This window comes from Oncorhynchus tshawytscha, unplaced genomic scaffold, assembly GCF_018296145.1.
Source record: "Oncorhynchus tshawytscha isolate Ot180627B unplaced genomic scaffold, Otsh_v2.0 Un_scaffold_16570_pilon_pilon, whole genome shotgun sequence".
NCBI classification, from domain to species: domain Eukaryota; kingdom Metazoa; phylum Chordata; class Actinopteri; order Salmoniformes; family Salmonidae; genus Oncorhynchus; species Oncorhynchus tshawytscha.
Window position 1 is genome coordinate 180,001 of NW_024609796.1, and position 23,030 is coordinate 203,030.

General features: G+C 44.9%; 1 protein-coding gene and 1 pseudogene across 3 annotated transcripts; one reads left to right on the forward strand and one right to left on the reverse strand.

Moving 5' to 3' along the window:
* LOC112242167 overlaps positions 1-23,030 on the reverse strand; it is a 169,034-nt pseudogene that overhangs the window by 78,317 nt on the left and 67,687 nt on the right.
* LOC112242169 (cytochrome P450 2F3-like) lies at positions 4,579-9,983 on the forward strand. Of its 3 annotated transcripts, none has more exons than XM_042318237.1 (2): positions 4,579-4,792; positions 8,085-9,983. In XM_042318237.1, the coding sequence occupies exons 1-2, from the start codon at positions 4,745-4,747 to the stop codon at positions 9,570-9,572; spliced, it is 1,536 nt and encodes a 511-aa protein (XP_042174171.1). In that variant the 5' UTR covers positions 4,579-4,744; the 3' UTR covers positions 9,573-9,983. The 3 variants fall into 3 exon arrangements, with proteins under 3 accessions (XP_042174171.1, XP_042174172.1, XP_042174173.1); XM_042318238.1 differs by having other exon boundaries at positions 4,579-4,703; XM_042318239.1 differs by having other exon boundaries at positions 4,618-4,667.

The following is a 23,030-nucleotide window of genomic DNA, read 5'->3' on the forward strand; positions in this document are numbered from 1 at the left end:
CAAATGCATCTCTGTCAGTCTGCTCAATTAGTGTACAAAGCCTACTGAGTGAACCATCCATTTTCAGTTGCGCCTCGGTATCATTCATGGTGTTTCATAAATCAAAGCCTGATACCAGTTATTCTCAGTTACTGTGATCTTACACATACAGATGTAGGATCGTAATTTGACCAGTATTGCCGAAGCTAAATAATCCTGCAGCAACAGGATTTGAACGTTTAGTCCATAATGTTGCGTGATCAGTGGAAAGGCTATTAGCTGGCCCAAATGAGGCTACATGAAAAGTGCAAAACTGTTAATATAAACGTCTGTTTTCAGAATTGAACTCTTTCCCAAAAACGTACAGAAAAACTTAGTCTACTTCTCTGCTATTTAAATCTGAAATCAGAATAGAAATATATTCTACCAACCAAATTATAGCACTGCGGGAGGCATACAGCTCACCCCAACTCATTAAACTAACTAACCAAATTATAGCACTGCGGGAGGCATACAGCTCACCCCAACTCATTAAACTAACTAACCAAATTATAGCACTGCGGGAGGCATACAGCTCACCCCAACTCATTAAACTAACTAACCAAATTATAGCACTGGGGGAGGCATACAGCTCACCCCAACTCATTAAACTAACCCGCTATAACAACTAACTAACCAAATTATAGCACTGGGGGAGGCATACAGCTCACCCCAACTCATTAAACTAACCCGCTATAACAACTAACTAACCAAATTATAGCACTGGGGGAGGCATACAGCTCACCCCAACTCATTAAACTAACTAACCAAATTATAGCAGTGGGGGAAGCATACAGCTCACCCCAACTCATTAAACTAACCCGCTATAACAACTAACTAACCAAATTATAGCACTGGGGGAGGCATACAGCTCACCCCAACTCATTAAACTAACCCGCTATAACAACTAACTAACCAAATTATAGCACTGGCGGAGGCATACAGCTCACCCCAACTCATTAAACTAACCCGCTATAACAACTAACTAACCAAATTATAGCACTGGGGGAGGCATACAGCTCACCCCAACTCATTAAACTAACCCGCTATAACAACTAACTAACCAAATTATAGCACTGGGGGAGGCATACAGCTCACCCCAACTCATTAAACTAACCCGCTATAACAACTAACTAACCAAATTATAGCACTGGGGGAGGCATACAGCTCACCCCAACTCATTAAACTAACCCGCTATAACAACTAACTAACCAAATTATAGCACTGGGGGAGGCATACAGCTCACCCCAACTCATTAAACTAACCCGCTATAACAACTAACTAACCAAATTATAGCACTGGGGGAAGCATACAGCTCGCCCCAACTCATTAAACTAACTCGCTATAACAACTAACTAACCAAATTATAGCAGTGGGGGAGGCATACAGCTCACCCCAACTCATTAAATTAACCAGCTATAACAACTAACTAACCAAATTATAGCACTGGGGGAGGCATACAGCTCACCCCAACTCATTAAACTAACCCGCTATAACAACTAACTAACCAAATTATAGCAGTGGGGGAGGCATACAGCTCACCCCAACTCATTAAACTAACCCGCTATAACAACTAACTAACCAAATTATAGCACTGGGGGAGGCATACAGCTCACCCCAACTCATTAAACTAACTAACCAAATTATAGCACTGGGGGAGGCATACAGCTCGCCCCAACTCATTAAACTAACTAACCAAATTATAGCACTGGGGGAGGCATACAGCTCACCCCAACTCATTAAACTAACCCGCTATAACAACTAACTAACCAAATTATAGCACTGGGGGAAGCATACAGCTCGCCCCAACTCATTAAACTAACTCGCTATAACAACTAACTAACCAAATTATAGCAGTGGGGGAGGCATACAGCTCACCCCAACTCATTAAACTAACCCGCTATAACAACTAACTAACCAAATTATAGCACTGGGGGAGGCATACAGCTCACCCCAACTCATTAAACTAACCCGCTGTAACAACTAACTAACCAAATTATAGCACTGGGGAGGCATACAGCTCACCCCAACTCATTAAACTAACCCGCTGTAACAACTAACTAACCAAATTATAGCACTGGGGGAGGCATACAGCTCACCCCAACTCATTAAACTAACCCGCTGTAACAACTAACTAACCAAATTATAGCACTGGGGAGGCATACAGCTCACCCCAACTCATTAAACTAACCAGCTGTAACAACTAACTAACCAAATTATAGCACTGGGGGGCATACAGCTCACCCCAACTCATTAAACTAACCCGCAAATTATAGCACTGGGGAGGCATACAGCTCACCCCAACTCATTAAACTAACCCGCTATAACAACTAACTAACCAAATTATAGCACTGGGGGAGGCATACAGCTCACCCCAACTCATTAAACTAACCCGCTATAACAACTAACTAACCAAATTATAGCACTGGGGGAGGCATACAGCTCACCCCAACTCATTAAATCATTACCCGGTCGGTATTTCGACCATGATTACTACAAGTTTAGGTTGCTGGCTAGACTAACTAACCAATCTAAAATGGTTAGCGGACATGGGCTAATTGAATGACTGTCAGTGACTGACATAACAACAGGATAACTGCTGATGCACAACCACATTTAGAAATGGCACCTTGTTTTTTCTACTATTCTAACTCTCAACAGTAAGTTGCCTTCGTGTCCTCCTGGGTCACATGGAGGGGAAATACAAAGCCAAGCTCAGCCTTCGTGTCCTCCTGGGTCACACGGTGGGGAAATACAAAGCCAAGCTCAGCCTTCGTGTCCTCCTGGGTCACACGGTGGGGAAATACAAAGCCAAGCTCAGCCTTCGTGTCCTCCTGGGTCACACGGTTTGGGGAAATACAAAGCCAAGCTCAGCCTTCGTGTCCTCCTGGGTCACACGGTGGGGAAATACAAAGCCAAGCTCAGCCTTCGTGTCCTCCTGGGTCACACGGTGGGGAAATACAAAGCCAAGCTCAGCCTTCATGTCCTCCTGGGTCACATGGAGGGGAAATACAAAGCCAAGCTCAGCCTTCGTGTCCTCCTGGGTCACATGGAGGGGAAATACAAAGCCAAGCTCAGCCTTCGTGTCCTCCTGGGTCACACGGTGGGGAAATACAAAGCCAAGCTCAGCCTTCGTGTCCTCCTGGGTCACACGGTGGGGAAATACAAAGCCAAGCTCAGCCTTCGTGTCCTCCTGGGTCACACGGTGGGGAAATACAAAGCCAAGCTCAGCCTTTGTATCCGTCCTCGTGGGTTTGTTCGTAGGTGTAAAGACAGTAACAGTATCAAGCTATCAACTGCATTTTTACTCATCTCCTTTTTGATCAACCTTTTAGTGTTTAGTGAAGTTTATAGTTTGGTGAAGTTTTTTGCACACATTGAAAACGTCCTAATAAGTTGCATAAGTTTGTGAAAATGAGGCGGGCGAATTGGGCGTCTAATCGTCCATCAGCAATCTGAGGTGCACATTTCATCCCTAAGACCTTCCACGGCTATCAACAATGGAAGGAGGACTTAAGCAAGAAGTTGCTTCTCAAAGTGGATTCTGTCCATACCATCAACGTGGCTCCTAAAGCGTCTCAAACAGCCAGCAGAATGGAGTATTATCACGGTCTTCGGTGAGCATGGAAGTGAACCGGGTAAGAGGTATGATCTTTGTACGTCTGTAACTTTCTCACACATCATTATTCACGATTCATTCATGATTATCCATAATCATGGTAGTATCCACATTCACGTAGAAGTGTTAAGAAACATATATCTATTCTTATTTACAATAAAAGTGTTTACAATACTATTCATTTATATTGGGCACAAAATGATCTGAAACACAACCAAAGCAAATTGCAAAAGCATCCAACACGTTTGTAGAGACACAAGCTTGATGTAGTCATTGGGTGCTAGGAATATGGGAACAAATACACAACTTTTGACTACTTTAATACACTTATAAATACATTTGTCCCAATGCTTTTGGTTCCCTAAAATGGGGGACTATGTAGAAAAAGTGCTGTAATTTCTAAACAGTTTGATATGGATGAAAACCCTAAAGATGACAGTCTGCACTTTAACCTTATATACATTGTATCATTTCTAATGCAAAGTGCTGGAGAACAGAGCCAAAACAACAAACAATGTTTCACTGTCCAAATACTTCTGGACCTCACTGTCCAGTAAGGAAGTCTTCCTGAATACATCTGACCTGTTTTCCACACTGGTCATAGGCCTATAGTCATGTCAAAATACACAGAATTGCAGGAAATTATGTTTAAAACAGTAAACATTTCCTGGGGGATATGTGTTTAATACAAAATACAAATAAAAGTTTTAAAACCGAGACAGACAAAGTATTAGATATTAGTCCTTTCCACTCCTGGTGATTTCTGCACTGTCATCTGCTTTGTTAATGTTGGCCTCAGATTCTAAAAAGCAGGAAGGGATTGGGGTGAAGGTGCAATCTGTGTAAAGTATGTCAGCACGACTCAGCAGCCAATCACATCATCCGTTGTTCACTTCTGTTCCAGTACAGTAAGTTCCAACACACACCCTTATCTCTGCAGACATCTGCATCACACACACACACACACAGTCAGGCAGGCAACAGAGACAGAGAGCAACACAGAGAGAAGGAAAACACTAAACATAGATAGGTGGGTTAAAGAAGAAACAACAACAACGAAGATTAAGTATGTAAACACGGTTATGTGAGCTATTGGATCACTCCAATATGGTATCCTTCCGTGCCGCAGGATACATTCCGAGTAAGGATTTTCAGGTTAGTCCAGGAGTCAATTCCGATTTAATTAGAAGTTCCATTTCAATTCTTGAATTCACTCCTGAAGTGGAGAATTTTTTAAAATTCAATTTTGTATTTTTTTTCAGTTATGGAATTTGACTTGAATTGAAATTAGACCGTTTGGATTTTTTTTTAAATTGGAAGTAAATTATAATTTAAAAAACATTTGATCTTTGGAATTTAATATTTTACATTTCCCAGTTAATGGAATTAATGCACATAGTATCAAAATGTTCTGTGGGATTTGTATTTAATAATCTACGCTCTTAGAAAAAAATGGTTCCAAAAAGGTTCTTCGGCTGTCCCCGTAGGATAACCCTTTTGGTTACAGATATAACTATTTTGGGTTTCATGTAGAACCCTGGGGAAAGGGTTCTACATGGAACCCAACAGGGTTCTACCTGGAACCAAAAATGGTTCTTCACAGGGTTCTCCTATGGGGACAACCCTTTTAGGTTCTAGATAGCACCTTTTTTCTAAGAATGTATTCCGATATTTCCAGTATAGCTACTGTAGGCTGTCTGAACAGTGACATGATGAGCTTGAAAGCCTGAGGGAATTCAATTTGAATTTGTGGAATTGTTGCGGATAATATTGAATTGGGAATTCAATTCTTGGAATTTACCAAACACTGGAATTTTGAGGAATTTAATTATCTCCAAATTAAAAAACTGACCTGAATTTTGAATTGAATTGAATGTAATTTACAGAGAGAGAGAATTGAATTAGAATTGAATTTGTAGGATTGACCACAACCATGGTACTGCGGCTGCCCCCCTTAAATAGCTGCAGTCGCACCACTTCCACCTCGTGTCCTTATTCGGGCGCAGTAGATCACCGACAAAAAGGATTGGAGTAATCCAATACCTCCCATAACCATGGTTACATACTGTACGTAGCCTTTGTTATGTAGCACTATATTGGATCACTCCAATATGGTATCACAGTACCAAATTTATCAGTGAACTAGTCTTTGGCCAGACAAAGAGCAAAGTCCAGTCCGGACTGAGCTCAGAGCAGTCATGGTTGCTGTGTCCCTCCGCCCCTTCGCAGGGAAGCAGATACAACACCATGAACAGCCCTCCTGAACACATAGATGGGGTCAACATGTGCTAGACAGCACCCAACTGGCCGAGGCGCAAATGTCCAAGAGGGGAACTCTGAGCAGGGCCCACGAGGTAGTAACTCCTCCAAAAGAATGCACCACCACAGCAAAAGGCCGGCCAGCCGAAATGCTGCAGTAACAACATGAGAGTCTGTTCAGGTAGGCCCTGGCCCAGAACTCTCTCACCCTAGCAAATGAAGGCCGATAAAACCTTTTGCATTGGCTGCGTCTGTGAAATTAAGTGTCCATTGTCCCAGCCGAGCACAGCACGCTGGGGGAAGCCCCTAGTTAACCAGCGACAGTGCGAGAAACGTATATGGACAACTGTAATGGCCGGTTCACACGTCACTCAGACAGAACCCTTGTCCAGAATGAGGGGTTAGGATGGAGGTCGACACTCCTTTCATCTGAACCCATTCAGAAATATTCAGTCAACCGGGGCTTCAACCCCAGAAGACCCTGAGACATAGGCACCAGAACTGATGAGGTACCGGCAATGGAATTGGAGTTCGTAGCCCCCCAGCAATGTATTCAGTACCCATGGGAGCTCCACCTGCCTCTCTCAGTTTGCTCTGTGGGACTGTGAGAGGCTGCCAAGGCCGGCGGCAAGATCGTCAAATCAAATGAAAGTGTATTGGCCACGTACACAGTTTAGATGATGTTATAGCGGGTGCAGAAAAATGCTGTAGGACAGGGAGAAAGCACATGAAGACTCAATTAGCCTAGCTATCTGGCTAGCTAACTTAGCTAGCTATCTTAGCCAACTAGCTTCTCAAGGTTTGATGCAGTCAAGACAGGTACTACGTAATCATATTGGATGATAAACAACCTAGCTATGACAAGCTAGAAGTTAGTCTACTAGCGCAAGTCAGTTCGGTTGGTTACAGCCTCTCCCTCCTTCTTGCTCCTGTTTCACTTGCTCACAGTACACTCACCACAAGGCCCCTCCTCATCCTCGCAAGGCCCCTCTGCCTGCTCTCCCTCACGCTGTATCAGCTCTGGTGAATAAAGTAGCTTACAAATGGACTTTTCTGCTGCTTCCCTCACTCTGATCCGACCACGTTTATACGGAACTGGTCGTCCTCGGGTCCATTCGGAACGGGTCTCTTGTCTACATTGAAAAATGTATTTATGCATATTTGGCCGGGTGGGAAAGCCCAAGGTCATTTCTGAATGGGTCCAACCTTGTAGACCTCTACTTGAGGCCCAACATAACAATCCCTGTAACGAAAGACAATGCCAGGAACATTGTGAATGATGTCACAGAAACTGGACTTGGGCCAAAAATAGGATGCTTTTTAAAACTTTTATTAACTGCTAAAATTAACTACAGTACCGGTTGGAATTTCATTTTTCCGCTGTATCATACCCAAAACTGAACCGCGACGCCAAAATCGCAATACGCACTGAACCGTGGGTTTAGCGAACCGTTAAACCCCTAGTAAATACTTTATATTAGCTATGTCAAGAGTCCAGTATATAAATTTGCGGTGTGTATAAACACTAACAAAAAATGCAATGTACATTAGTAATTCTATTAGAATGATAACATGTCAAAAGTCTAGTGAATGAATACACAGCGTGAAAACAGTATAAAAGGAGGTGTTCAGTGTTTAATGTCTCTATGCATGGGACGGCAGCATTGGCAGTGTGTGTTTCAGATTGACTGCTGGGCTCCGCCTTCTGAGACGCAGGCCGCTGCCTGTGGACAGAGACACCTTGCCTTTCTCACAGCGAAACACCATACTGGACATGGTAGTTTCTCTCTGTGTAACACCGGCAGTGTAATAGAGCTGTATGTGAGTTTCTAAAGGAAAAGAGGATGGGGGTTGGAGGGGGACAACAGAGCACCCAGATGGAGAGGCTAGCTACCTGCTCCAAGCTATTGAATAGCTGTGGGTATATGTCTGCCCTATACACTAAGATACAGCTCTTACCTAGCAAATCGTCTCAGGAATGCGCAGAGAAAGAGAAGAGGTGGAAATAGTGCCGCTGCAGCTATTTAAGGGGGGTCAGCCGCAACATAACCCGGTACAGAGGACTAATCAGAAAATTCTCACTCTGAATGCATCCTGCCGCACGGAAGGATACAATATTGGAGTGATGCAATATAGTACTACATAAGAAGAAGAACATTAACAAGAGACGTTGTTGTTTGTTTTGCAGGCTGGAACAATGGAGATGTGTAGTAGCGTGGTGTTGGGAGGCCTGGTGTTGTTGCTTCTACTGTGGTTGTTCAGGCTGAGGAGACAGAGACATGTCCATCTACCCCCAGGACCCTGCGCCCTGCCGCTTCTAGGCAACCTGCTTCAGATTGACAAACAGGCCCCCTTCAAGACCCTCACCAAGTGGAGTGGTGTGTATGGGCCAGTGATGACAGTGTATCTTGGGCCCCAGCGAGCCGTGGTGCTGGTGGGGTACGGGGCAGTCAAGGAGGCTCTGGTGGACCAGGCTGAGGATTTCACAGGACGAGCTCCTGTCCCCTTCCTGGTCCTTGTTACCAGGGGATACGGCCTGGCCATCAGTAATGGGGAGCGTTGGCGCCAGCTGCGTCGTTTCACCCTGACCACGCTGAGAGACTTTGGGATGGGCCGTAAGAGGATGGAGGAGTGGGTACAGGAGGAGAGCCAACACCTTATAGACAGTCTGGACGCCACTAAAGCCGTACCCTTCGATCCTCATCCATTCCTGAGTCGCACCGTGTCCAACGTCATCTGCTCCCTGGTGTTCGGCCAGCGCTTCGGCTATGACGATGACAACTTCCTGCACTTGCTCAACATCCTCTCAGCTGTACTGCGCTTTGGAAGCAGCCCCTGTGGACAGCTGTACAACATCTTCCCCTGGCTGATGGAACACCTGCCTGGTCGGCAGCAAGTCGTGTTCGGCCAGATGGATGAGTTGAGAGGCTTTGTGATGAAAAAGATCCACGAGCACCAGGAGACCATTGACCCAGGCAACCCTAGAGACTTCACAGACTGCTTCCTCACCAGACTCAACCAGGAGAAGGACGTGTCCTCCTCTGAGTTCCATTACGATAACCTGGTGTCCACAGTGTTGGACCTCTTCCTTGCAGGAACAGAGACCACCAGCACCACTCTCAGATACGCCTTCATGCTGCTCCTCAAATACCCCGACATTCAGGAGCACGTTCAGCAGGAGATCGACACAGTGATTGGCCGACAGCGCGTCCCTCAGATGGAGGACAGGAAGTCCCTCCCCTTCACAGAAGCCGTCATCCACGAGGTGCAGCGCTTCCTGGACATCGCCCCATTGAACCTCCCGCACTATGCCACCAAGAATATCTCATTCAGAGGGTACACTATCCCTCAGGGCACCGTGATCCTTCCAATGCTGCACTCTGTTCTGAGAGACCAGGACCACTGGGCCACGCCCACAACCTTCAATCCCAATCACTTCCTTGATCAGAACGGAAACTTCCAGAAGAACCCTGCCTTCTTGGTTTTCTCTGCAGGTAAGCGTGCCTGTGTGGGAGAGTCTCTGGCTCGTATGGAGATCTTTCTGTTCCTGGTGTCTCTGCTGCAACATTTCTCCTTCTCCTGCCCTGGAGGACCTGACAGCATTGACCTCAGCCCAGAGTTCAGCAGTTTCACTAACGTGCCGCGTCACTACCAGCTCATCGCTACACCCCGCTGACCAGGAGGGGAATTACAGCCGAACTACAGGAGTAGTACTCAGGAGGAGGAGGAGTAGAGATGAGGGAGGTAGGGACAGCACAGGAGGTTGGTTCCCATATGTCTGATGCCATTTCATAAGCTTGTTCCAGCCATTATTATTATGAGCCGTTCTCCCCTCAGCAGCCTCCACTGAGGGACGGGTATCTGTTTTTTGTTTTGTTTTTCATGACAATGTGATGCTTTGTGATGTGTGTTCTTTAACAACGAATGCTTGGAGATTTTTCTGGTCAGTATAGGTGGATCAGGAGAAACTCAGGGTCCTGGGAGTGAAGTCCTCTTTGTCCTCGTCTTGTTGTGTCCCGTGTATATATATATTTACATCTTTTCTTCGCATATCTTTATATATTTTTTTTTTCTCTAAAAATCTCAACTTCAAAACACTCTCCTGCAACCCACCTCACCAAGTAAAAAAAAAAAGTATTATTCACCTCAAATCTGAAATCCACAATAGAAGCTAGCCAGAAGCTAGCCAGAAGCTAGCCAGAAGCTAGCCAGTTTACTGGCTAACGTTAGTATTCAGCTAACCACGGTTGGTGGTCATCAGCTATCCTTTAGCTCGAAAAGCTATCGCCAGTTTTGTACAACGGGACTCAGACCAGAGCATACCGGACCTATGTTCTCTCCATATCTCCAGATTTCTACCGCAAGCTCTGGACATTTACACCTGGATCTTGCAGCTAGCTAGCTGCTATCCGAGTGACTATTGCCTATGTCGGTCCCGGAGCAAACATCAATTATTCCGGAGCTAGCCAGCTAAAGAGTTCCATCAGCCACTCCTGGGCTACAATCACCTATCCGGACCGGTTTTACTGCTGACGCGGAGCCCCCCGGGCCTTCACGACTGGACTAGCGACATCAAACATCTCCAATCCAAAGTTAAATCTAGAATTGGCTTCCTATTTCGTAACAAAGCATCCTTCACTCATGCTGCCAAACATACCCTCGTAAAACTGACCATCCTACCGATCCGCGACTTCGGCGATGTCATTTACAAAATAGCCTTCAACACTCTACTCAGCAAACTGGATGCAGTCTATCACAGGGCCCCATATACTACCCACCACTGCGACCTGTACGCTCTCGTTGGCTGGCCCTCGCTTTATACTCGTCGCCTAACCCACTGGCTCCAGGTCATCTACAAGACCCTGCTAGGTAAAGTCCCCCCTTATCTCAGCTCGCTGGTCACCTTAGCAGCACCCACCTGTAGCACGCGCTCCAGCAGGTATATCTCTCTGGTCACCCCCAAAACCAATTCTTCCTTTGGCCGCCTCTCCTTCCAGTTCTCTGCTGCCAATGACTGGAACGAACTACAAAAATCTCCGAAACTGGAAACACTTATCTCCCTCACTAGCTTTAAGCACCAGCTGTCAGAGCAGCTCACAGATTATAGCACCTGTACATAGCCCATCTATAATTTTGCCCAAACAACTACCTCTTCCCCTACTGTATTTATTTATTTTGCTCCTATGCACCCCGTGCTTCTACACCTGCATTGCTTGCTGTTTGGGGTTTTAGGCTGGGTTTCTGTACAGCACTTTGAGATATCAGCTGATGTAAGAAGGGCTATAAAAATAACATTTGATTTGATTATTTCTACTTCGCACATTCTTCCACTGCAAATCTACCATTCCAGTGGATTGCTATATTGTATTTACTTCGCCACCATGGCCTTTTTTTTTGCCTTTACCTCCCTTATCTCACCTCATTTGCTCATATCGTATATAGACTTGTTTCTACTGTATTATTGACTGTATGTTTGTTTTACTCCATGTGTAACTCTGTGTCGTTGTATGTTTCAAACTGCTTTGCTTGATCTTGGCCAGGTCGCAATTGTAAATGAGAACTTGTTCTCAACTAGCCTACCTGGTTAAATAAAGGTGAAATAAAATAGTGCTGAGCGATTAGTGCTTTTTGAGGTCAGTTCGGTTTCATCATTTTTTTTTAAATCACGGTAAAAAAATGTTTTAACATTAAATGTAGTATGCGGGTTGAATGCTGTAACACAGAATAAAACAATGAATAATAGTCCCATGATGGAAGTGACTGCTCATTACTGCTGATCACTTATTAACCATCATGGATTCACAGTACTTTACTTTAATAACATATTTCAGTTGTTGTGTATATTACATTTGTTTTATTTGATGACTTTATTATTTCATTCCAAGTCATCTCATATTTATAGAGCTGCTGCCTATGCTGTCTGACAAAAGCACTATTTTAGTAGTTCTTTTAAAGTAAATAAGGCAAACTTTTATGACTGCTGAACACCAATGATAAATCACGTAGATCATGTATATTCAGGTAGAGATACAGTATACGTATCAAAACTTCTGGATGTCCTTTGAGTGGTGGACCATTCTTGATACACACGGGAAACTGTTGAGCGTGAAAAACCCAGCAGCTTTGCAGTTCTTTACACGAACCAATGCGTCGGACACCTATTATCATACCCCGTTCAAAGGCACTATTTTGTCTTGCCTAGTGCTGTGCCTAGTGCTGTGCCTAGTGCTGTGCCTAGTGCTGTGCCTAGTGCTGTGCCTAGTGCTGTGCCTAGTGCTGTGCCTAGTGCTGTGCCTAGTGCTGTGCCTAGTGCTGTGCCTAGTGCTGTGCCTAGTGCTGTGCCTAGTGCTGTGCCTAGTGCTGTGCCTAGTGCTGTGCCTAGTGCTGTGCCTAGTGCTGTGCCTAGTGCTGTGCCTAGTGCTGTGGCGGTCATGAAATGTTGTCAGACGGTTATTGTCATGCAAAAGACTGCCGGTCTCACGGTAGTTGACAGTTCATTAAACCCCCACCTACGCCGGGGCACAGAGAAGTTGACTGGGTTCCCAGTGAGGATACTGGGCGATACTCAAGCCGCTTATAAGATGTTAGTTAACATAAACAAGTTGATGTGTGCCTTCGGAACATCCAAATTTAAAAAGTCTAATAAATCAATTTATTACACACCATCACAATAAATCCATTATTTATTTTAGGCAGGTCTAAAAAAACATTATGATCTGAGTCAAAAGTATCCCAGAAGAACAGAATCTGAGTTGCTCTTCTGTATGTTATGTGGCTATGCTCCCTGCCATAGGCTGTAGGCTTGTTCATTTAACTGACAAGATATGCTTAGAAGTCCCATGCCATTATTGTATATATGATTTTATAGTATGAAGAATATAATTGAACTTGAGCTGAATAAAATAGAAATGATATTTTTCCCCATTCCGGAGTGAGTGTGCATATGAAGTGGCTGTGTCGAGCATAAAAGTGAACATTTGAAACAGGTCCTATACACTAGATTTAGAGTTACTTGGCAACTTTAGCTGTGAATGATACAAACCTTAGAATGTCTTAGAAATCAAAACATATATTGGCTTCATGTATGGAATATAGGCTATTGATGATCTGAGAAAGTCAAAAAAAATAAAGCTTGTGCTCCATTCCTTACCTCAGGCTGTTCTCTCATCAAGTCATCATATTTCCACCCAGCAGACGATTCTCAATTGAAACTTGTCTTTACTGAGATGTCAAATTAGTTTAGATTTAGAATGTCCCATTATGAAAAGGGCAGGAACAGCAACAGGAACAGGAACAGGGGAAAAAACACATGTAATCCATATGCACTCCAATAGTGAATGGAGGCTGTGCACTCGCAACGTTCAGTCTTTCACTGATGCAGGAAAACCTACTTGGGTTTTATAGCAGAGCTGTGCTTCATGAGATATTCTGCCCAAACTCTGTATGCCATGGCCTCTCTAACCCCGTTCCTGCAGCTACCCAGTGCTTACATTTGGGAAACCAAGTGAAAACTCTTCAGGAACATCGATAGTAACATGTTTTCGCAACAAAACATATTTCACTAAATTGTTGACAGCCCCTCTGCACGCTTCAGAAAGGAATGAAGGAGAGAGAGAAGGAGATGGAAACGCACGGTGGTGAGATATTCTGTATAGCTAAAGGTAATGTCACCCAATTAATTAGGAAAAAACACTAATAAAATCACTATTATTAGGCTATTCCAAATCATACAAAAATGGACTATAATCGTAAACTAGTTGTAAGCCGCCCTGCACAATCAATGAACCAACAGCATCACTTAAGGCTTATGTGTTCTCTACCAGACTCATGGATAGAAATGTTGGAGTGTAGCATAACGTAACCAGTACATACAGTTTGCATGATGATACAGTCCACACTCAAAGGCCATTACTCTAATGTGTTTCATTTTGGAGTATAGGAGAGCCCATTAATACCAAAGATCTTAAATCAGTTTGTTTTATGTTTTTCTGCCATTTGTAATATGTGGTAGGCTATATATTGTATAACAGCACAATCATCATTTTAATTCAGTTTTTTTTTCAGGTTTGGGCTCATAAACCTCAGATTCAGATTATGCATATTAATAATATGTATGCATATGCATAAACTCCAATAAGCATATGGGTGTTCTGAATTAATCATCACAAATCCCAAATGTAAATTTCGTTGCAATAGGCTATGAAATAACTTCCACAACGACGATGATTTACACTCAGTTTCAACCTGCTTTTGCACTTCTTTCTTCAAATTGATGATCATGAGGCTGTTTTGATGATCAGTGTTTGATTTGATTTTTCCATTGCATTTGCATTGATGTCAGAGTGGTTAGAGGGACAGTAGAGCCCTGAGTACCAGGCCATTAGGACCTGATGGAGGGATAATAGAGCCCTGAGTACCAGGCCATTAGGACCTGATGGAGGGATAATAGAGCCCTGAGTACCAGGCCATTAGGACCTGATGGAGGGATAATAGAGCCCTGAGTACCAGGCCATTAGGACCTGATGGAGGGATAATAGAGCCCTGAGTACCAGGCCATTAGGACCTGATGGAGGGATAATAGAGCCCTGAGTACCAGGCCATTGGGACCTGATGGAGGGATAATAGAGCCCTGAGTACCAGGCCATTAGGACCTGATGGAGGGACAATAGAGCCCTGAGTACCAGGCCATTAGGACCTGATGGAGGGACAGCAGAGCCCTGAGTACCAGGCCATTAGGACCTGATGGAGGGATACTAGAGCCCTGAGGCTCTCTAATTCATACCGTTGGACAAACAACACCCTGACTTACATACAGCACCACCACTGCTGGCTAGTAGCAATCTGTATTAGAGATCCTATTTGCTCTTCCCTAGCTCAGTACATGAGCTAAATGGCTTTTAGTTAGCAATTAGCATTAATTTAGGCATATGCCAGCTTCCTAAGACTAACTGACTAGTGCTTTGCAGAGAGCAAGAACAGAACAGAAAACACATGGATTCATATCAAGAAGCAACGTGGAAAGAGGAATCCTTCTTGTTTTGGAAGCATCTGTTGAGTGCATTGATTGCATGCTGAGAGAATGTAAACAGCGAGGAAACACAGAGTTTCTAAACCCAGAGGCCCAACATCACAGTTTGGGGTTTTCTCGAAATCTAAAGGCAAAACCTAATTTGACAAACTGATATGTTTTCATTTTCATAAAAAACAACTGTATATCTAAGAATTGCCTTTGATTTGATGACCTGCACATGCGAAGATCGACACGACCATTAGACCCGATGACATGTTTCTGCACATCAGCTAAGCTAGATAATGTCGCCACGACATCACCTACAAGGATGATCTGGGATTTCTAATGGAGAAGCCGTTTCTAGGCCTTTTTATTTCCACTCTCTTTGGAAGAACTGTGCTGCCTGCTTGAGTGACAGGGGTTGGGGTTTGGTGTGCTGGAAGCAAGCATCCGTGGGAGGGAGAGGCAGGCATTTTTGGCAGTGCACAAGGGGGGAGAGAGAGTGTGAGAGGCCTGCTCATGCCAGCAGCCGGGCACAGTGGCAGGGACAACACTTTTATTATAGGAGTCATGAGGATAATGCACTTTACTGTTTGACAAATTCATGGTTTTATTTGCACAAAATCAAAATACGTTTTGATTGAGGTGACCAGGTAGAATGTGCAGATCGCACCAGTGTGACTAGTAATACATTTAACTCGAACAGCTAAGTCAAAGGGTCGCAAAATGTGAGTAAATGGTCACAGTCTGGAGCCCTGTAAGGGCAGACACAGAAACAGAGAGGATGAAGGATGAAGAGAGAGCCTGACCATTCCACCGGAACGGTTTCCAACAGGACTGTGAGGTGTGTGCAGAACTGGGACACATATTCTCTGGGGTAAGACTATGAGGAGCAGCCAGCCAGCCAGCCAGCCAGGTGATGACACTGTTTCAATCTGAACAATGGCATCTCCCTATTTGCAGAGGCCTATATTAGAACCCCCAGGATGGGGAAAGAGAGCAAAGAAGGTCTTCTTACCTTCACAGAGTCCAGCAAACTCTTGGGGAAGAATCTTCGTAAACCCACATCTTTTCTGCAGAGGACAGAGCAGAAAGAGTACTGCATTACAGCATTGATCAAAAAGAATGTGTGCTCATTTCACCAAAACGAGGTCAGAAGAAGGTGAAATTGAATTCATCTATAACCAGAGTAGTGTTTTTTTTTTTAATTGATCAAATCAACAAAAAAATGTTGCCATTTTCATTGTCACTGACTCTGTATCAAGCCTGGCATGAGAAAAGACTACTTCTAAAAAAAAAAATTTTAAACAGAGAGTTATTTAAAAAGTGATTGTCTTTAAAACAGCATAATTCCCTCTGAAAGAACGACTCTGTTTTCAGTTGGCTCCAGATAGAGCACCTGTCAGCTGGTAGATGGCAACAGGACTGAGGCCATTTCCATAGCTAGCTACTGTGTAGTCAACACCACACACTCCCCACCCCTCCATAGCCCTATCATTTGATTAAGATCCAGCCAGCGGTCTCTCTCTGTATCGGCCAAGTACACAGTCTGGCCTATATATATATAACATCACCATTCACCCAGGCAGTTTGGCTTTCTAATATCCCCGTGTGGTGGAGTGGTGTTGTTCTGGCTCTGCAACACACAGTCAGTCAGAAAATACATACTAACGCAAATATGTCCAGAACAAACAAATAATTTGCTCTGGGAACATAAAGTCACCAACGGCCTTTCACCTCCACCACCACCGTGCTCCAATGAGGAACATAAAGTCACCAACGGCCTTTCTCCTCCACCACCACCACCGTGTTCCAATGAGGAACATAAAGTCACCAACGGCCTTTCACCTCCACCACCACCACCGTGTTCCAATGAGGAACATAAAGTCACCAACGGCCTTTCACCTCCTCCACCACCGTGCTCCAATGAGGAACATAAAGTCACCAACGGCCTTTCACCTCCACCACCACCTCCACCACCACCACCGTGCTCCAATGAGGAACATAAAGTCACCAACAGCCTTTCACCTCCACCACCACCGTGCTCCAATGAGGAACATAAAGTCACCAACGGCCTTTCACCTCCACCACCACCACTGTGCTCCAATGAGGAACATGAAGTCACCAACAGCCTTTCACCTCCTCCACCACCACCGTGCTCCAATGAGGAACATGAAGTCACCAACGGCCTTTCTCCTCCACCACCAACACCGTGCTCCAATGAGGAACATAAAGTCACCAACGGCCTTTCACCTCCACCACCACCGTGCTCCAATGAGGAACATAAAGTCACCAACGGCCTTTCACCTCCACCACCACCTCCACCACCACCACCGTGCTCCAATGAGGAACATAAAGTCACCAACAGCCTTTCACCTCCACCACCACCGTGCTCCAATGAGGAACATAAAGTCACCAACAGCCTTTCTCCTCCACCACCACCGTGCTCCAATGAGGAACATAAAGTCACCAACAGCCTTTCTCCTCCACCACCACCACCGTGCTCCAATGAGGAACATAAAGTCACCAACAGCCTTTCTCCTCCACCACCACCACCGTGCTCCAATGAGGAACATAAAGTCACCAACAGCCTTTCTCCTCCACCACCACCGTGCTCCAATGAGGAACATAAAACTAGCTCCTGATATAGGCTGCGTCCCCAATGGCACGGTATTCCCTATAGTGCCTTACATAGTGAGACAAAAGTAGCACACTATGTAAGGAACAGTGTGCCACTTGGGACGTACAGTAGCCATAGCCTACACGCTGTGGCTGATAGGGCAAATCTTTAGATTGCATCTTTTTTGTTGTGAATAAGCCAGAGACAGGATTCTGTGGTAACCGGTGGTGACAGTGTGAAGCTGCTCAGTTAAATTGGAACTGATAGCGTTTTAACTGCTTTGCAGATATGAAACAAACAGACAATCATAATATCACTCAACATCATCAAATTCCCAGTTTATACTACAAAATTAATTTCATAAGAGGTTTTAAAAATAGGTTCTACTTGACTCAGCGTTCCATGGTATACACTAAGGCTAGAATAGATTAACTTAATGCAGTTCAATGCAAGATTAATATAATTCACCAATACATTTCAGAAAATATTGCTATCAGGATGTAAATCACAGCTGGCCTGGTACATTGTTTGCTGCTTCCATTCGGGATGCACTGACTTTCCCCTCATATCGTTTTTTATTCTTCCTTGGGGTGTTCATATGAAGAGATTTTAATAAGATGTCATGTTGCTAAAATGCTGTCAGTTCTACTTTGACGCTGGGTGAATTGTGCTCCACCCTACAGGACTCCCAATCACGGTTGGATGTGATACAGCCTGGAATCAAACCAGGGTGTCTGTAGTGACAACTCTAGCACTGAGATGCAGTGCCTTAGACTGCTGCGCCACTCGGGAGCCCAAAGGACCTTAATGAGTTTAACATGGCTGCTTCCCAGCAGGAACCCTGGGTTGCATCCCACATCGCACCCTATTCCCTATATCTCTGGTCAAAGGTAGTGTAGTATGTAGGGAATAGGGTGCCATTTGCGAAGTGTCCAAAGTGAGAGGTTCACGAGGAAGGCAGTCAATTTACACTGGCCTACATACGTCTAGCCAGGAGAGAGGACACACACGATGAAAGGCTCAGCACAGCACAGGCTCATAGAGGTGAATTGTAGGATCTCTGTTCATAGATAGTGTTAAGATAATTACGTGTATGTTGTTAATACAGAAATACATCATTTCTAAAAGTCCAATGCAGACATTTTTTAAAATCTCAATATAAATAATTTCTATGTAACAATTAAGTACTGGAATTGTTTTCAACTAAAATTGTCAAAAATAAACAAAAATATCTTCTTAGCAAAAAGCAATTTCTCAAGCAAGAATTTTGCTAGGACTGTCTTGGAGTGGTCTGAGTGGGGAGGGGGAAACTGAAAACAAGCAGTTATGGGCAGAGAGGTTTGGAACTCTCTTTCTTATTGGTCTATTAACTAATGTACCACCTGGTGATGTCAGTAGGCAGGCCAAAACTCCATCCCACCAAAACAGGCTGATATTGCAGGCAGTCTTTTCAAACAGCTCTTACACTAAAAGGGCATTATCATCATTTTCACAACTTCACAGTATTATTCCAACCTCATAGTGTGGAAATATATATAAACCACAAGTAAAATCTAGTTTTTGACTGCACTGGGTCTTTAAGTAAAATAATCACTTACTCTAGTAATTCATAATTTGATTTCTTATCCAGGGCATTTCCTCGCATTTCCCTAAAAAATCTCCTGTAACAGAAAACAAAAGATAATAAACAATTTGTGAGTTGTCAAAATGTATATCTAATTATGGAATATTGGACGAGTACATGAATTCACTGTTTATAAGATATCAAATATCAAGTATTTGAAATAGAACTCACCTGATTTCAAGGCAGCCCAATTTAAGTGCAATGTCTTGGTCGACTCGATCAGCTACCTCCAACATGTAGTCACTCTTGACCTGAGAAACATTATCACAGTCATTCTCCATGACAACATGTAGTCACTCTTGAACTGAGAAACATCATCACAGTCATTCTCCATGTAGTCACTCTTGACCTGAGAAACATCATCACAGTCATTCTCCATGACAACATGTAGTCACTCTTGAACTGAGAAACATCATCACAGTCATTCTCCATGTAGTCACGCTTGACCTGAGAAACATCATCACAGTCATTCTCCATGTATTCACGCTTGACCTGAGAAACATCATCACAGTCATTCTCCATGACAACATGTAGTCACTCTTGACCTGAGAAACATCATTACAGTCATTCTCCATGACAACATGTAGTCATTCTTGACCTGAGAAACATCATCACAGTCATTCTCTATGACAAAGAGAACTACTAAAGTAGTGACAGGTAGTGTAGAGAGCATTGTGAATCTATTTTAAGACAGGAACAGGTAGATGGAAAGAGGTCCTCAGTTACTTGTAGTTGTCATCAGATGCTCAGCTGGTAAAGCAATGCCAGGATAGCGGGTTCGATTCCCTGGACCACCCATGCGTAAGTCGCTTTGGATAAAATAGTCTCCTAAATGGGATATATTATATGATTATATTATTAATTAGTTAGTCTGACTGAGCTGCAGCTGATGGGTCCAGCTCACATGGACGTTAATGAGCCACGAGACCTGAGGCTACCTCAGATCTCTAAGAGAGAAAACACCAAAGCTTGTATTTAACAGCAGCAGGTGGCCGTCCTATCACCTCTGACCAGAACATCAGCCATCAATGTCTATTCATTTCTAGGTGGTTCTATATGTTGAATCGCTGCCGTTCGTATCACCCAGCAGGGGATGGCTGCCGTTCGTATCACCCAGCAGGGGATGGCTGCCGTTCCTAACACCCAGCAGGTGAGGGCTGCCGTTCCTAACACCCAGCAGGTGATGGCTGCCGTTCCTAACACCCAGCAGGGGATGGCTGCCGTTCCTAACACTCAGCAGGTGAGGGCTGCCGTTCCTAACACCCAGCAGGGGATGGCTGCCGTTCCTAATACCCAGCAGGGGATGGCTGCCGTTCGTATCACCCAGCAGGGGATGGCTGCCGTTCCTAACACCCAGCAGGAGATGGCTGCCATTTGTATCACCCAGCAGGGGATGGCTGCCATTCGTATCACCCAGCAGGGGATGGCTGCCATTCGTATCACCCAGCAGGAGATGGCTGCCATTTGTATCACCCAGCAGGGGATGGCTGCCATTCGTATCACCCAGCAGGTGATGGCTGCCATTCGTATCACCCAGCAGGGGATGGCTGCCATTCGTATCACCCAGCAGGTGATGGCTGCCATTCGTATCACCCAGCAGGAGATGGCTGCCGTTCGTATCACACGGCAGGTGAGGGCTGCCGTTCGTATCACCCAGCAGGGAATGGCTGCCGTTCGTATCACCCAGCAGGTGATGGCTGCCATTCATATCACCCAGCAGGTGATGCTACCAGACTGTAGCCACACACAGCTTTCTGCTGTTGGACTTTCTGGTGGGTTTATTCTCTAAGAACCTCTGGCCAGCAGCCCAGACAGCTATATAACACACTCTGTACCACCCCAGCAGGGCCGTTTCAATGTCACCAGAAGCTATTTAACAGAGTTTATATAGCCTGAAGCCATTTGAAGTATAGCCAGCTGACGTTGTCACACATTGTCCTCTACCTGTTGTGAAAAAAATCATAATACACAACAGTGTATTTCTCTGATAAACAGAGAGGGAAGAACACTGAATGGTTTCTGTCCACACCTGACAGTCATAACTCAATCTGAATATGGTTTCTTTCCTCACCTGACATTCCCAACTCAATCTGAATATGGTTTCTTTCCTCACCTGACAGTCCCAACGCAATCTGAATATGGTTTCTTTCCTCACCTGACAGTCCCAACTCAATCTGAATATGGTTTCTTTCCTCCCTGACAGTCCCAACTCAATCTGAATATGGTTTCTGTCCACACCTGACAGTCCTAACTCAATCTGAATATGGTTTCTGTCCACACCTGACAGTCCCAACTCAATCTGAATATGGTTTCTGTCCACACCTGACAGTCCCAACTCAATCTGAATATGGTTTCTGTCCACACCTGACAGTCCCAACTCAAACGCTCCCTAAAACACTTCTGTGAGCAGGCCTTTCTAATCGACCTGGCCCGTGTATCCTGGAAGGACATCGACCTCATCCCGTCAGTTGAGGATGCCTGGTCATTCTTTAAAAGTAACTTCCTCACCATTTTAGATAAGCATGCTCCGTTCAAAAAATGCAGAACTAAGAACAGATACAGTCCTTGGTTCACCCCAGACCTGACTGCCCTCGACCAGCACAAAAACATCCTGTGGCGGACTGCAATAGCATCGAATAGTCCCCGTGATATGCAACTGTTCAGGGAAGTCCGGAACCAATACACGCAGTCAGTCAGGAAAGCTAAGGCCAGCTTCTTCAGGCAGAAGTTTGCATCCTGTAGCTCCAACTCCAAAAAGTTCTGGGACACTGTGAAGTCCATGGAGAACAAGAGCACCTCCTCCCAGCTGCCCACTGCACTGAGGCTAGGTAACACGGTCACCACCGATAAATCCATGATTATCGAAAACTTCAATAAGCATTTCTCAACGGCTGGCCATGCCTTCCGCCTGGCTACTCCAACCTCGGCCAACAGCTCCTCCCCCGGCAGCTCCTCGCCCAAGCCTCTCCAAGTTCTCCTTTACCCAAATCCAGATAGCAGATGTTCTGAAAGAGCTGCAAAACCTGGACCCGTACAAATCAGCTGGGCTTGACAATCTGGACCCCCTATTTCTGAAACTATCCGCCGCCATTGTCGCAACCCCTATTACCAGCCTGTTCAACCTCTCTTTCATATCGTCTGAGATCCCCAAGGATTGAAAGCTGCCGCAGTCATCCCCCTCTTCAAAGGGGGAGACACCCTGGACCCAAACTGTTACAGACCTATATCCATCCTGCCCTGCCTATCTAAGGTCTTCGAAAGCCAAGTCAACAAACAGGTCACTGACCATCTCGAATCCCACCGTACCTTCTCCGCTGTGCAATCTGGCTTCCGAGCCGGTCACGGGTGCACCTCAGCCACACTCAAGGTACTAAACGATATCATAACCGCCATCGATAAAAGACAGTACTGTGCAGCCGTCTTCATCGACCTTGCCAAGGCTTTCGACTCTGTCAATCACCATATTCTCATCGGCAGACTCAGTAGCCTCGGTTTTTCGGATGACTGCCTTGCCTGGTTCACCAATTACTTTGCAGACAGAGTTCAGTGTGTCAAATCGGAGGGCATGTTGCCCGGTGCTCTGGCAGTCTCTATGGGGGTACCACAGGGTTCAATTCTCGGGCCGACTCTTTTCTCTGTGTATATCAATGATGTTGCTCTTGCTGCGGGCGATTCCCTGAACCACCTCTACGCAGACGACACCATTCTATATACTTTCGGCCCGTCATTGGACACTGTGCTATCTAACCTCCAAACAAGCTTCAATGCCATACAACACTCCTTCCGTGGCCTCCAACTCCTCTTAAACGCTAGTAAAACCAAATGCATGCTTTTCAACCGATCGCTGCCTGCATCCGCATGCCCGACTAGCATCACCACC